At 39.7% G+C, this 13,929-nt stretch overlaps 1 protein-coding gene across 3 annotated transcripts in view; it reads left to right on the plus strand.

The window, feature by feature from the left end:
- The first annotated feature begins 2,437 nt into the window (after positions 1 to 2,437).
- The window catches only part of LOC121318632 (leucine-rich repeat and calponin homology domain-containing protein 2-like), a 110,063-nt gene continuing 98,571 nt past the window's right edge, over positions 2,438 to 13,929 (plus strand). For all 3 annotated transcript variants that reach the window (XM_041255519.1, XM_041255520.1, XM_041255521.1), the window contains exon 1: positions 2,438 to 2,751. In XM_041255519.1, coding sequence (XP_041111453.1) covers positions 2,493 to 2,751 — 259 coding nt within the window. In that variant the 5' untranslated portion in view covers positions 2,438 to 2,492. The remainder of the gene's footprint in view (positions 2,752 to 13,929) is intronic.

Here is a 13,929-nt window from a genome sequence, read left to right on the forward strand (position 1 = left end):
CTGCTGCCCAGCATAGCCTACATTAGAAGCCCGTCAATGGGTCTCTTTCCCACTCGATGGATTGTAATCCTGTTGGATCTGAAACACAATGATAAGGCAACTGACAACAGGGATATCGGATTGTAAAAAACAAATGCCATTGAAAAGTATAAACATTGTGGAAATATTTTCTTAAATATCCAATAGGGTTTGTATTAACCAATTTCATGTCTTTTGAAACAAAATGATGTATGAATTAGACAAACAATGAGTAATTAATATTCAAGATATGTGAAAAAAAGTTAGTGAACCCCTGGTTTTATCAGCTCAGTTAAGGGGATAATTAGAATCAGGTGTATAAATAATTAGGTAGATCTTCAGGGGTGAGTTTGGGAGGCCCCACCCTATATAAAGATCAAAAACTTTGTGAGTTTGGTTGTCACCATACAGGTGTGTGGAAACATGTCATGCCATGATCAAAAGAAATATCTGAGGACCTCAGAAAAACAGTTGTTGATGCTCATCAGTGTAGAAAGGGTTACATTTCTAAGGATTTGGGGCTCCACAAATCCACTGTCCAGACCTACAGATGGAGAAAATTCAAGACCATGGTCACTCTACCCAGGAGCGGTCGTCCTACCAAAATCTCTCCAAGAATAAACCGGAAAACCATCAAGGAAGTCACAAAGAACCCCAGAGTAACATCCAAGGAATTGCAGACCACTCTCACCTTGGCTAATGTGAGTGTTCATGACTCAACTATCAGAAAAAGACTGAACAAGAATGGTATTCATGGAAGGATAGCCAGGAGGAAACCACTGCTCTCTAAAAAAGAGCATTGCTGCCCGTTCACCAAAGAAGTTCACCAAAGAGCACATAGATGATCCACAAGACTTCTGGAACAACGTTCTCTAGTCAGATGAGTCAAAGGTAGAACTTTTTGGCCTCAATGAGAAATGTTATGTTTGGCGAAAACCAAACACTGCATTCGAACAGAAGAACCTCATCCCAACTGTCAAGCATAGTGGTGGGAGTGTGATGGTTTGGGGATGCTTTGCTACCTCAGGACCTGGACACAACCATGAATTCTGCACTATATCAGAAGATTCTAGAGGAGAATGTCAGGCCATCTGTTTGTGAGCTGAAGCTGAAAGTGGGTCATGCAGCAAGGCAATGATCCTAAACATACAAGCAGATCTACAAAATAATTTCCGCGTTTTAGAATGGCCTAGACATTGTCGGACTTAAACCGCATCTAAATATTGTGGCAGGACCTGAAGTGAGCTGTCCATGCAAGGAAGCCCTCAGATGTCATAGAGTTGAAGCAGTTCTGTAAGGAGGAATGGGCCAGAATTCCTCAAAACCGATGTGAGAGACTGACCAACAGTTACAAGAAACGCTTAGTTTAAGTCATTGCTGCTCAAGGGGGTGCCACCAGTTACTGAATCTAAAGGTTCACATACTTTTTTCACACATAAATATTGAATGTTGAATCATTTATGGATAAATACATGTTGAAAAGGTACCATGTTTTTGTGTCGTTTGTTTAATCAGGTTATCCTTATCTATTATTAGGACTTAGATTAAGATCTAATAACATTTTAGGTTTGAAATATGTGAAATATGTGAAAATCCTAAGGGGTTCACAAACTTTTTCTCAGCACTGTATATCCTTGAGATGGGTTCCAATGGTCGAGTAATCTGTTCACCTGGCTCTGTGTGGTGCAGTTAATGTGATGAGTGCTTCTGACTGGACAAGAGAAATAAAGGAAACAATCTATTTTATCTGAAACCCCTTTCCACATGAGGTATATAAAGCCATTCTTCTCTGCACTGGAACATCAGAGGAAAGCAAAGGGATCGTCCTCTGCCCTGGAACATCAGATGAAAGCAAAGGGATCGTCCTCTGTTCTGGAACATCAGGGGAAAGTGCTCTACCTGGCTGAGAAATGGAAACACTACATTGAGGAAAAACTGATGCTGTGTTTGGTCTGCTGTATACGTGTGTTTTAGTGGACAGCGTAGACACAGAGGGGTGGTATACCTGAATTGCCATGCCCTCTGGCCCGCCTTGGGGACAATGAAGTTCAGTTGCATTATCTATCAGATACTTTGCCTGTCTAGCTAGAAAATGTACTCAAGTCTGCAGAAAATACTCTACATAACATAACGGTGTATTTCCAATGCTCCCATATTGCGACTACGTATTTATTTTAACTAAAACCCTTGATTGTTGTAGGAGTACTTGTGGGTTTGAACGATTGCTTTTCTATGATTTTGATATTGATTTAGCATATGCTTTGTTTCCCAGGTCAGGCGGGTATGTGCAGGTATTTCTAACGGTGCAGCTGGTCGCTCTACCCGACCGGCGTGCAGAACTCTCTCTAAAACTAAGTTCATTTCAGAACCCGCCCCCAGTGCTTACGGGCCCTCCTCCCACTTTGAGGGACCCCACTCTTTGCGCATGGGCATTGTGGCACCCCTTCTGTATTAATACTACTATCGTTTCTCGCATGAAAATGGCGTCGAGTCACGGAGGTGGAGGAGCAGCCACGGCTCTGCAAAGCCAAAACTACCCGACTGGACCGAACTGGAACCCGGGTACCTTCCATCACCAGCACCAGCACCAGCACCATCACCATCTCCACACGGCGCGGAGCCTGGATCGCGCCCTGGAGGAAGCCGTGTGCTCGGGGATACTTAGCATTAGCGGGAGGAAACTGAAAGATTTCCCCGGGATGAGCTGTGACTTGTCTGATACAACACAGGCAGGTGGGTTTCAAAAAGACACACTGGGTCGCCACATTATATATTTACTTTCACTGTGGGTTAGTAATAGTAGGACAGGGGTATCGGTCGCTATTTCATTGTGTCGTTAGTTTTTATTATTCTAACAATGCATGTGCTGTATATAATTTATATGAATATACGACTATTTTGTTTGTAATCCAGTGTATTGTTTATCAATACAGTGTGTTACTTTAGTTTCTGGTTTAACTTAATTTGTTATTCATATTTTTATAGTGATGCAGTTAGATTTGTTTAAGAATTCAATGCTATCTTTTTCGCTACAGCCAGTGCAATGCTATCGAGTGTGCCCATTCAATTGCTTCCTATTAATTCAATGTCGTCGTCTTGCTTTATCATCAGTAATGAAAAACATTACAGTTAACCATTTGACTCGATTTTTGCTTTACGAGTATTGTATTGGTAAGGATCTAAACATTTTTTAAAGCTTTGTGTAGAACCTAGGCACGCAGCCCAATATTAAAAAAAAAACAAAACAAACAAAAAAAAAAAAACTGCGTACAATGGATGGTATAATTTCCATTTCGTTCGCGCTGTTATGGGTGTTTACAATGTTTTATACAGGGACCCTGCATGCTGTAGCTAGACGTGTTAATAATAGGTATATGTGGCGGTGACTGTTTCATCATGCTATTGCTTTCTGTGTACCGTGTATTTTAAGTCATGTCGTTTTTTCTGATGTCGGGCTTGTGGAGATGGAAGTGCATTGGTCTCGTTCCCTGGTCTTTATGTAACGCTTGCATGTTTATGTACGCGTGCTTTGTTGCATCTATTATAATGTTTACATAGTACATGTTGTGTTTAGTAAATATTGCTGCTGCTGTCAAGGCCTTTGTATCGGACATGGATTGCATTGATGTCGTGTTTTATGTGTGGCAATAGACAGGGAGAATTGAATGAACAATTTTAACAAATAAAATATTTCGTTTTATTGCGCTGATTCTTTCACTGGTATACCAGTAGCCTTAAACACAGATGCTTTGACATGTCTGGTGAGGCGCCTGGTCCACTTTCTTCAGTGGGGGAAGGGGGCGTTCAACTGGCTCCTAGCATTAGGGATCAGAGAGGGAGAAAAGAAACACACACATATAAGGGCTGCTGACCTGATTTGCAGGCTTTGTGAGTGGAAGGCCTGGCACCTTCTTGCGAAGCAGTAAACACCAAGTGGCTTTGGGTTGTGTGCTGTAACAGGGTGCTCTGGAATCCGGAGGCTATGAGGAGTGATTCCACTTCAGTATGCTACTACTAAACATGCTGACTGAAAAAAAAAAAAAAAAAAAAAACCACTGCCGAATTATGGATTAAATACAATGTTCTGATGGGCCTTTGAATGGTGATCAACTGGTCATCCACTTTCAAACCAGAAGAGTCCAAGTCTGCACATGCAAAGACCATGTGATTCTCCACTGCTGTCCATGGTCACTCAAACGCTATTCAGTATCTCTGGCCTTTGCAATGAGGTAACTCACTAATGTTGTTTACATGTTGTAGATTTACACTATTCTCAAGTCCAGATCAGTGAATTTGTTGAACAGTGTCTACACGAGAGGGCATGTGAGATGCAACAATGGCTGCCTATCGGCAAGCAGGCAGCAGTGTATTCACATTCTAAATAGGGATGCAGTGAATCCAGGATTCTGTTTCTGATTCGGCCCGAATACCTGTTTTTCTTTTTTTTTTTTTTTTTAAGCAGAGTTCGGATTTGGCAGAATACTTATGATTCGGTGATCTGAATCCTACATCTGCCCAAACACACATCCATTTTAATACATCCCTCCGAAGTGTGCAGTTCTGTAAATAAAATACACAAATCCGGTATTAAACAAAACTCTTGTATTTAATTACAGGTATTCAAGAACAGGAACACGTTTGAACTCTGTCGCAGCTCTCGACTCCCTAAATTACTGGTGGTACACGCACTAAGCATGTCACGTAGCTGCTGAATGTCATCATCCCCCCCCCCCCCATCCCCCCGTATGCGACACAGCACAGTCACATCACACTTTACATGGAGTGAAGTTAAGTAGTAAACCTGTAATATATAGTAATGGAAAACTGTTGTAGACCTTTGTTGCTTTGTCTGAGATGTGTTCTAGAGATCATACTGAGATAAAAATAAAAACTTGGCGGTAAGTTTCAAAGTAAAATCTTTTTCGGGGATATATTTCCATTCGTTAATAAAAGTATTAACCAAAAGGCTCAATTATAGATTGTGTATATTCCTTGTTAGTAGCTGCCAGTCTTTTTTTTATTCAACAGTTTTCTTGACAGTTTTTGTAAATTCGGTATTCGGACGAATCTTTTGAGATGGATCCGCTATTTGGCCGAATCCCAAAAAATGATTTCGGTGCATCCCTAGTTCGCGTGGTAGCATGCACGCACAATCCAGATACTGTAGCATGCAAACACAACCCAGAACCTAGTATGAGCAGCCCACTGTCAATCACCCAGTACTGCTGTACCATTTAAAATAGAAAGACGTGCTTTGGGTTCAGCTTTCTTACACACAGCCATACAGACTTCCATCTATGGAATGATGAAAAAAAAAAAAAATTAGCCCCAAAAGCAATTTTTAAAAATGTAATTCTTAGAATTTGGTCAGAATGATAGTTTCCTGAAATCTAAGGTGTTGAGTGGTGGGGGGGAGGCATTTATTTTAAGAGAAAGCAACTGAACAGGAAATTCAAGACCAAACAAGCTTCTGACATCTTTGAGGCCTGCATTTTACATGAGAATAGCTTTAGCGGGTGTTTCAAGAAGCTGCCTGCTCTGTCAGCCTGTAAATCCCGTAGCACTCTGTTGTCTCAGTCAGCCTGCCAAGGTGCTGTAATAACGGGGTCAGTTCCTGAGGGCCCTGCTTATCTCCAGATTGGAAATAAACAACAAAAATCTTTCTTAAAATAAGCTTTAATACTTTAAAAAGTAAAGCGTCAGCCATTTGAATTTGGTCCAGTTTAATTTCTATTGCTTTAAATGACGATGGGGAGTGTTGAAGTCATGGGAAAGAATGAATGCTGCCTGTATTTCAGTTGGTCATGCACATTGCCTGTGAAGATAGTGAATCAATCTGTGGTCAGAGGAGGTTCTTTCCAGCTCGGTGTATTTCAGGGTTACTCTCATTATCACTGCTTGTCTAAGAGGAAATGCAGATACTTCTCTAATCCAACATGTGTGATGCGCATAAGGAAGTTCTTGTAAACAGAAAAGTATTCATGCATTTAAAGAGCTGCTGAATCCACACGAACAGTGGCTGAGATGTTTCCCAGTGCTTTGAGAGGAAAACAAATGTCAAGTTACAAACTGGTAATAAGCAAATCTGAAGACTGATTGAAGGACTGAAAGGTATGCCAGCCTGTGCTGTTTGTTTCTGGTTTGATAAGGTCAGTTTGACAGAAAGACCTTGAGAAATCTGGCTGAGAACACAGGCAAGCAAATGGCTAATGTTAGCAATCGCTTTGTGTGTTTCTTTTTAGTTCTATTTTTAATAGTTGGCCTCCTGTACCACAATACATGCGCAGTGTTGAACAGTTTCAATTGGACTGCAGACGTTGCAGTTTGAAAACTCAAAATCCATGTTCTTAGTGTCCATTTTCAAGCTTTGTTTAATGGAACCTAAAGTAACATCAGTGACATGTAAAGTGGCTCTCAAAAGTATTCACCCCCCTTGGACTTTTCCACGTTTTATTTTGTTACAACATGGAATTACAATGGATTTAATTAGGAGATTTTGCCACTGATCAACACAAAAAAGTCCATAACGTCAAAGTGAAAAATAAAATCTACAAATTGTTCTAAATTAATTACAAATACAAAACAGAAAATAATTGATTGCATAAGTATTCACCCAGGACCAGTTAGTCTTTCAGCACTGCTAAACTCATCTAATGATTTGTTTTTATAACCGTTATTCTTATTTTGGTTTCTTCATGGAAGAGTCATGCCGGAAGTCTATTTATAAATGCACCGCTACTGTAATATTTTATTTCTGTTTCTGTATCTCTGTGAATGTTGCAGTTGCCATAGAAAATGTCCAACTTTCATAACAAGAATACAGTGCAGTAGTGATGCTCCATTAGATATTCCCACTGTGGCTTCAAAGTGAGAATGTATGTTCATAACGTCAGAGACTGACAGACTGACTGGTTGCTTAGTAACTAGTTGCTGCCAAATCATGGGCTAAAATTAGTGAGACAGTACAATAGGTAACGGACGACACAGCGGATCCAGTTTGGCGTGTATTTCAATAAGTACCTGCTGTTCATTTTGCAGTAACTGTTTTATGATGGCTATCAGTTTATTTTTCTACCACCTCTAGGTCTCTCTGGTTTGAGGGTTAATAAACACAAATGCCCAGGACATTTTGTTTCTTCTAGTTCTAATAGCTATTGGCAAACAGTTAGTTATTTTCTAGCAGTTGAAATATTTGTCATATTTATAGACGGTTCATCCATGTTAAATAAAAGAAAAAAAGGTGCAAGATGTATTTCCCACCCTTGAAAGCCAGTTTCATGTATTGTTGTTTCTGTCTTGGGTTAACAGGCACGGTGCAAAAAAAAAAAAAAAAATTACCCTGTCCTTTGTAATGGACTGAGCGTGCACAGTAAGAACTGTTTTTGGAATGCTGTTTTGTAAATTGCTAAATGCTGCGTGACAAGGTGAAACCCCCTCTTTTGTTTATATATTTTGTTACCCTGTTTTGTAGCTGTACTTGTTTCCCTTCACTCACGTTCTGCAGTACCAGTTACATCATAAACAGTATTATCTTTATTTTAATATTAGTTTGTTTGGTATAGATGTTTAAGTGTGTGTGTGTGTGTGTGTGTGTGTGTGTGTTAACGCTACCCAGCAAAGGGTTTAGTTTGGGCCTGATTTAAAATGTTCACATCTTCCATGTGAGAATGTGGACAGAATGGAGAATACCCCAGGCTGTGATTGGAGGTCCAACTAATTCATTATTCAATGTAGTTTAAGTGATGTGTGGAACTGGCTGTACCCAATCTGTATTTTCAGTCCTGTATAGGCTGGGTCTTAGGAAGGAGATCCAGTGGGTTGCTGCTTGTCTGTATATTGTTATATCTTTACCTTCTATTTTTGTTAAATACAAAGCGCAGACGGTCTGAGGGTGTGCAAGCGTAGCCTAAGCCTAAAGCTAGAATCGCTTTTACGCCTAGCAATCCAGAGCAGATGTGGGCAGGCTAGATCAGGCTACATCAGGCCCTACTTTTTATCCACTCTGAATGTGTTCTGTGTCTGGCCAGTAGGGTTCATTGTCGCACAGTGAGAAGCAGCAGTCTCTGCCAGTTTCCCATTCCCCCACCAGGGGACACTCCTCTGGGTCACTAGCAAAGCTCGGCCTCCTTGCACAGCCGAGACGCAAACCGGTGCCGTCCAAGCTGTGTGATTCATCCTGCGCTCCCAGCACATCACTATTTCAGCCTGGTTTCCTGCCTTTTTGCCTGATGGTTTTGCCCAATCCTCGCATGCTGCATTACATTATTCGCCGATTGTCTGTGTAGTACACATGCAGGACCACACTGGTGTTTCAAACATGATGATGTACCTGACTGTTAACGTTTTGTCATTGGATAAATGCACAAAGTAATTGCAATGTAGTGGAATGACTCCTCTGAGGTGCGATATCTATCTTTACATATCCGATGGACCCCTGGAACCAGTTCAATCAGATATGACCGGTTCTACTGTGTTGAAGGTACTGCAGGGTCTTAACTGCTGTATCGATAAGTGACTCCCAATTCAGAAACTGACAGAACCACCTCTGATTTGCAACTGATGGCTCTCTCCTGATAGTTAGAATATTACCTCAGATAAAACCTTTTTTCTGGTGCGTTTGTGTTTGACACACTGCTTGTCAGCCAGCCTGTCTCTTGACAAATTCCTGTAGAACTTCATGAGGGAAGTAATTTGTCATCGGAACATTGCTGTAGAATGCGGTCAATGCCCCCTGGCTTCTATTTTAAAAAGCTTATGTTTGTCTGCACTTAAAACAACGTCCCTGTCTGAACCCCCTGCCTGTCCAGGATTGCAGATCCTCAATTCCGGCTGTACGCAGGTTATATGAACGAGATGAGTTTCTAAAAACCAGAGTCCACATTTAAAAAACAAATAAAAACAAATAAAAAAGTGATGTACCTGTGATGGAGGGCACCAGACCAGGAGGCCCTGTCTTACTTTCTTACAGCTTTGTACAATTGTAAATTAAGGCTACTTTGCAACTTTTAAACAGAAATCCGTTCTCCTCTTGTTTGAAAGGAGCTCTTTTTATGTGTCAAATGAGGAAATTAATCTGCTGCAGTATTTGTCATTCTTTAAAAGGAACTTGTCCCACAACTATGTTTCCTATACTGGTCATGTGATTTTTTTTTTTTTTTTAAGACCACTGGTTGTCACATTCTTCCATACTGCATGTTACCATTCTGTGCTTTCTACAGTATTTATCGGCCTCACAGTTTGCAACCCCCCCAAGGTTGTTCCACACAAACTTCACACCACTTTTGTTTCTGTCCTGAATTTTACAGAAAATGTCTGCAGAACTGTTTTCTGAATAGGCTTACAGTAAAAGTTGCAACCTTTTTAAATATGTAAGTCTGTGTAATATAAATAAATACATTTAAAAGCTCTGTGAGACACAATCTTCTTGTTTTATAATCGTACTAAAATAAAACATTTTAAAGATAAGGGTTTCCTTCCCCTGATAAATGGCTTAGTGGCTTGTTTCTTGTACAGTAAATGCAGGTTTTAATCAGTTTTTGCAGCAGAAAGGCAGGCCTAGTAGCAAATATAGGCCTTTAAAGGGAGGCTGCCAATTGTGCACTGGCCATGTTGATACATTGTGTGGATGCACTGTAGTATTCCTGTGTTATGGCAGTTATCTTTATTTTGTAAATATGTCCAGTTTGAAACAGTATTCTGTCATTTAAGAACAATGCTTTCGAGATCTGAAGCCCAGACTGTGCCTGACCATAAAAGGAGAAGCAGCAGAACCCTCTTTTTGGGCTCTTCTCCAAACAAGCACTAGTCCTCAGCAGTGATCTGTTAACAGGGTTTCTAATCTTGCAGTGAATGTGACCGCAGTTCATCAGGGCCTGTGCTGCTGAACTTTCTTTCACTGTTTCTGTCTCCAGCTCATGCCTGCTGGTTGTCACTTGCTGTGTCAGTCTGCACACGAACACAACATTCTGAAATATTTCGAAACTTCATCTGTTGAAAGTGGTGCTTTGTGTCCTCATGTAGTTTTCTGGAGCTCACAAAATAGCGTAATAATAATCTTGTAGAGTGCTTATTAAACCTCTTATACAACATGTTTGAGTCGTTTCAGACAAGGTGAGCTGAGGACATTTAGTGGGGCGGAGATACTGGGATCCAATTTCAACAAGAGGAAAGCATCGAGTACATTGACACCAGTTTCACAGTCTGATATTCCTTAGCTTCACAGCACAGCAGCTGGTCAGAACCAAAGGATATATAAAAATGTTTGCTTTAGGTAACAAAGCCTCTGCAACTGTATGAACACACAGTACACGTGAGCGAGCCTAGTTCTATCAGCAAGGTGTTTTGCAGTCAGCCCGTTGTGAGGGACCTGTATGAACACACAGTACATGTCTCGCTGGAGTTTGGAGTTTCTTGACTTGCTCTTCATTGTAGAAAGCTTAGTCTCCTAGTGCTCCGTTGAAAACTAAGCTTGTTATTTTCTTTCATAGATAATAAGTAGGGGTCTACTTAAATCGCGCTAAATTTACGTATTTTTCACAGGTAGGTTGCAGAATAAAACTAGGATTTCGCTGACCTTTTTAAATATTAAATAAACTTGTAGACAGTATTTCAGAACACCACTGTAAAGCCTAAAAATAGTGATGCTTACTTACTAAAACAGAGTACTGTCATTTGTTAAAGGCAAGCATACAATATCCTCCTGCAGTTGACTTGCCCATACATTGAGACTGCACGTTCTGCAGCCACTGAATTGGTTGGAAGTTAAGGCAAAGCTTTGCCAAATTATACAGATGTGGAAATCGATTAGAAACTGCCACAAAACTCGGTTACCCAAGGGCATCTGGAATGTTGTCATGTTATTTGTCCCGTCCAATAATTTATTTTATTAGTACAGAGTCTAAACAAAGAAAACGTGGCTATTCGGGTCTAAAATTTCAACTACGAAAAAGTAAGCAGCAGGTTGAAGTGAGGTGGCTGTGCTAGATCATTTTAGTACTGATTTAACTTGCAGAAATGAATACTGTGTTTAGGCTGACTTTCCAGTTTGGTTTCGTAAAATAAACCGTTTTCAGTTCTGCTCAGCAGCCTCTATATTAGCCTTTTGCTTAACCTCTTACGCCCCCCTGTTCCGTGGGTGGAACATGGTACTGCAATTAAACATTATTTCAAAAATCATCTGTAATATTATTACAAAAGCAAAACGGCAAAAAAAAAACCTGACTCAATATCTAAAACGTTGTTTTCCTACTGTCAAACAGCGAAGGAATTTTTCAAATTCGCTGTTTCACCGCTGGGATATTCCCTTCGCAATGTGTCTAGTACCTCACGGTTCAAAAACAACTCGGATCGACTAGCTGTGCATTTCGCTGCTCTGGCCTTGCACGTATCTGTTGATGGTGAAATCTCCCTGATCACGTTGTAGGAGAGGTCACAAGCTATCCATTCATACCTTGACTTTTGTTTGTAGCCTAATCCATTGAAGAGTAATCGATGTGCGTACGTAAACAAGACACATATTTGCAAGCAAGAGCGCAGTGCTATGCACATAGGATCAGGGTTTCTTACCGTTTTTCATTTTGTCATTTTTCAATTTGTAAAATTTATAAAATTGAACGAAATGGCGAGCAGTGTTCCAAAAGATCGCAAAAGAAGTCATTTAAAGATTTAGATTCTGGTATAGTAAGCAAACTAAATTTGCAGACGACACAAAAATAGGAGGAGTGGCAAACACTGTTGCAGCAGACAAAGGTCATTCAAAATGATCTAGACAAGGTTCAAAACTGGGCAGACACATGGCAAATGACATTTAATAGAGAAAAGTGTAAGGTACTACATGCAGGAAATAAAAATGTACATTATAAATATCATATGGGAGATATTGAAATTGGAGAAGGAATCTATGAAAAAGACCTAGGAGTTTTTGTTGACTCAGAAATGTCTTCATCTAGGCAATGTGGGGAAGCTATAAAAAAGGCCATCAAGATGCTCGGATACATTGTGAAAAGTGTTGAATTTAAATCAAGGGACATGAAAGTATATCCGTTTACACTCCTTCCTTTTTTCGTTTTCGAATATCTTTTCTTCGATATATAATTTTCTTCTATCGACCTTCTTGTTCCGATACCTCTGATTTAATTTTTTCCGTAGTTCTACGGCCTCGTAACACCACCCGAAAAGTGTTGAATTAAATCAAGGGGAAGTAATGTTAAAACTGTACAATGCATTAGTAAGACCTCATCTTGAATATTGTGTGCAGTTCTGGTCACCTCGCTATAAAAAAGATATTGCTGCTCTAGAAAGAGTGCAAAGAAGAGCGACCAGAATTATTCCGGGCTTAAAAGGCATGTCATATGCAGACAGGCTAAAAGAATTGAATCTGTTCAGTCTTGAACAAAGAAGACTACGTGGCGACCTAATTCAAGCATTCAAAATTCTAAAAGGTATTGACAGTGTCGACCCAAGAGACTTTTTCAGCCTGAAAAAAGAAACAAGGACCAGGGGTCACAAATGGAGATTAGACAAAGGGGCATTCAGAACTGAAAATAGGAGGCACTTTTTTACACAGAGAATTGTGAGGGTCTGGAATCAACTCCCCAGTAATATTGTTGAAGCTGACACCCTGGGATCCTTCAAGAAGCTGCTTGATGAGATTCTGGGATCAATAAGCTACTAACAACCAAACGAGCAAGATGGGCCGAATGGCCTCCTCTCGTTTGTAAACTTTCTTTTGTTAAGTTGATTCAGTCTTTGAAGTTTTGGAGGAGATGGATAATAGTGAAAGTGACGGCGAAAATGATCTTTTGGAGAGTGCTGATTCAACATCTGTGAAGCAGCATTTGAAGATGGATTGGAGCCTCTTCAGGAATTGTAAGTATAATAGATCCACACTTATTATTATTCGTAATTTTCAATATGCATTTTTACTGTTAATGTTATTAGAAAATGCAACCATTTGACTCTCAAGGGGCACATAAAAATAACATTTTTTAAAATTCATAGTAAAGAGCAACACCATGTCTCATCTGTGCTGTGCTGTTGTATACGGTCCCTGATCTTTATGATGCAATACAAGTTGCAAGAATTAATTGTTGCTTCCTGACCGTCTTTATTATTTTCTCATTGATGTTCATTGATTTAGATTATTGCATGGGAGCGTTTAGCAAACTTTTTTATATTTCACCTAGAGACAGTGTAGGTTTCTTAGCCTTTCAAGATAAGCTGTCTGCCTGCTCCAACAATCACTCACACAGTTCTTTTGTTTGCCACATGTCAATCAAAGTAAAGATGAAAGGAACTGAGGTGTTTTCAGTCTGGCAGCCTGATTTAGAGCAGCAAAGATGTCTGCAATCTCATTATTATTATTATTATTATTATTATTATTATTATTATTTATTATTATTATTATTTATTGTAGACATTTAGCAGATGCCTTTATCCAATAATCAACATATGTTAACGTGTCAGCAGTGCTTGAATGAGTGTAACCACTATTTAAAAAAAAAATATATATATTTTGCTTCTTGACATTTACATACTTTCAAGCAAGTGAGTAACAAAAATACAGCGTCAGGTACTGAAAATTCAGAGAATGTAGAATTTGATCCCTTTATTCAATCAGTTTCAAATTTTTATCCAGTGTAGTAGACATGTTGGGGAAGCACTGGAAAATCTGGCTGTTTTCATGTGCTACAAGGTGAAAAAATGATCATAGAATATAAACAAATGAAAAGCGTTTCTTGTTTTTTATGTTTTTTTTTTTTCTGGATATCTCCTTCCAGTGTGGTACTGAGTAAGACTTATATCAAATGAGGTTTTAGTCCTAATGGCCAGGGGGTTACCTTGAATTCAAGCCCTGAACCATGCCTGTGCTGTCTATACTTTGGAAGATAATGTGATTTATTTAAGGCCATA

The sequence above is a fragment of the Polyodon spathula genome, chromosome 7 (assembly GCF_017654505.1).
Source record: "Polyodon spathula isolate WHYD16114869_AA chromosome 7, ASM1765450v1, whole genome shotgun sequence".
Classification (NCBI taxonomy): domain Eukaryota; kingdom Metazoa; phylum Chordata; class Actinopteri; order Acipenseriformes; family Polyodontidae; genus Polyodon; species Polyodon spathula.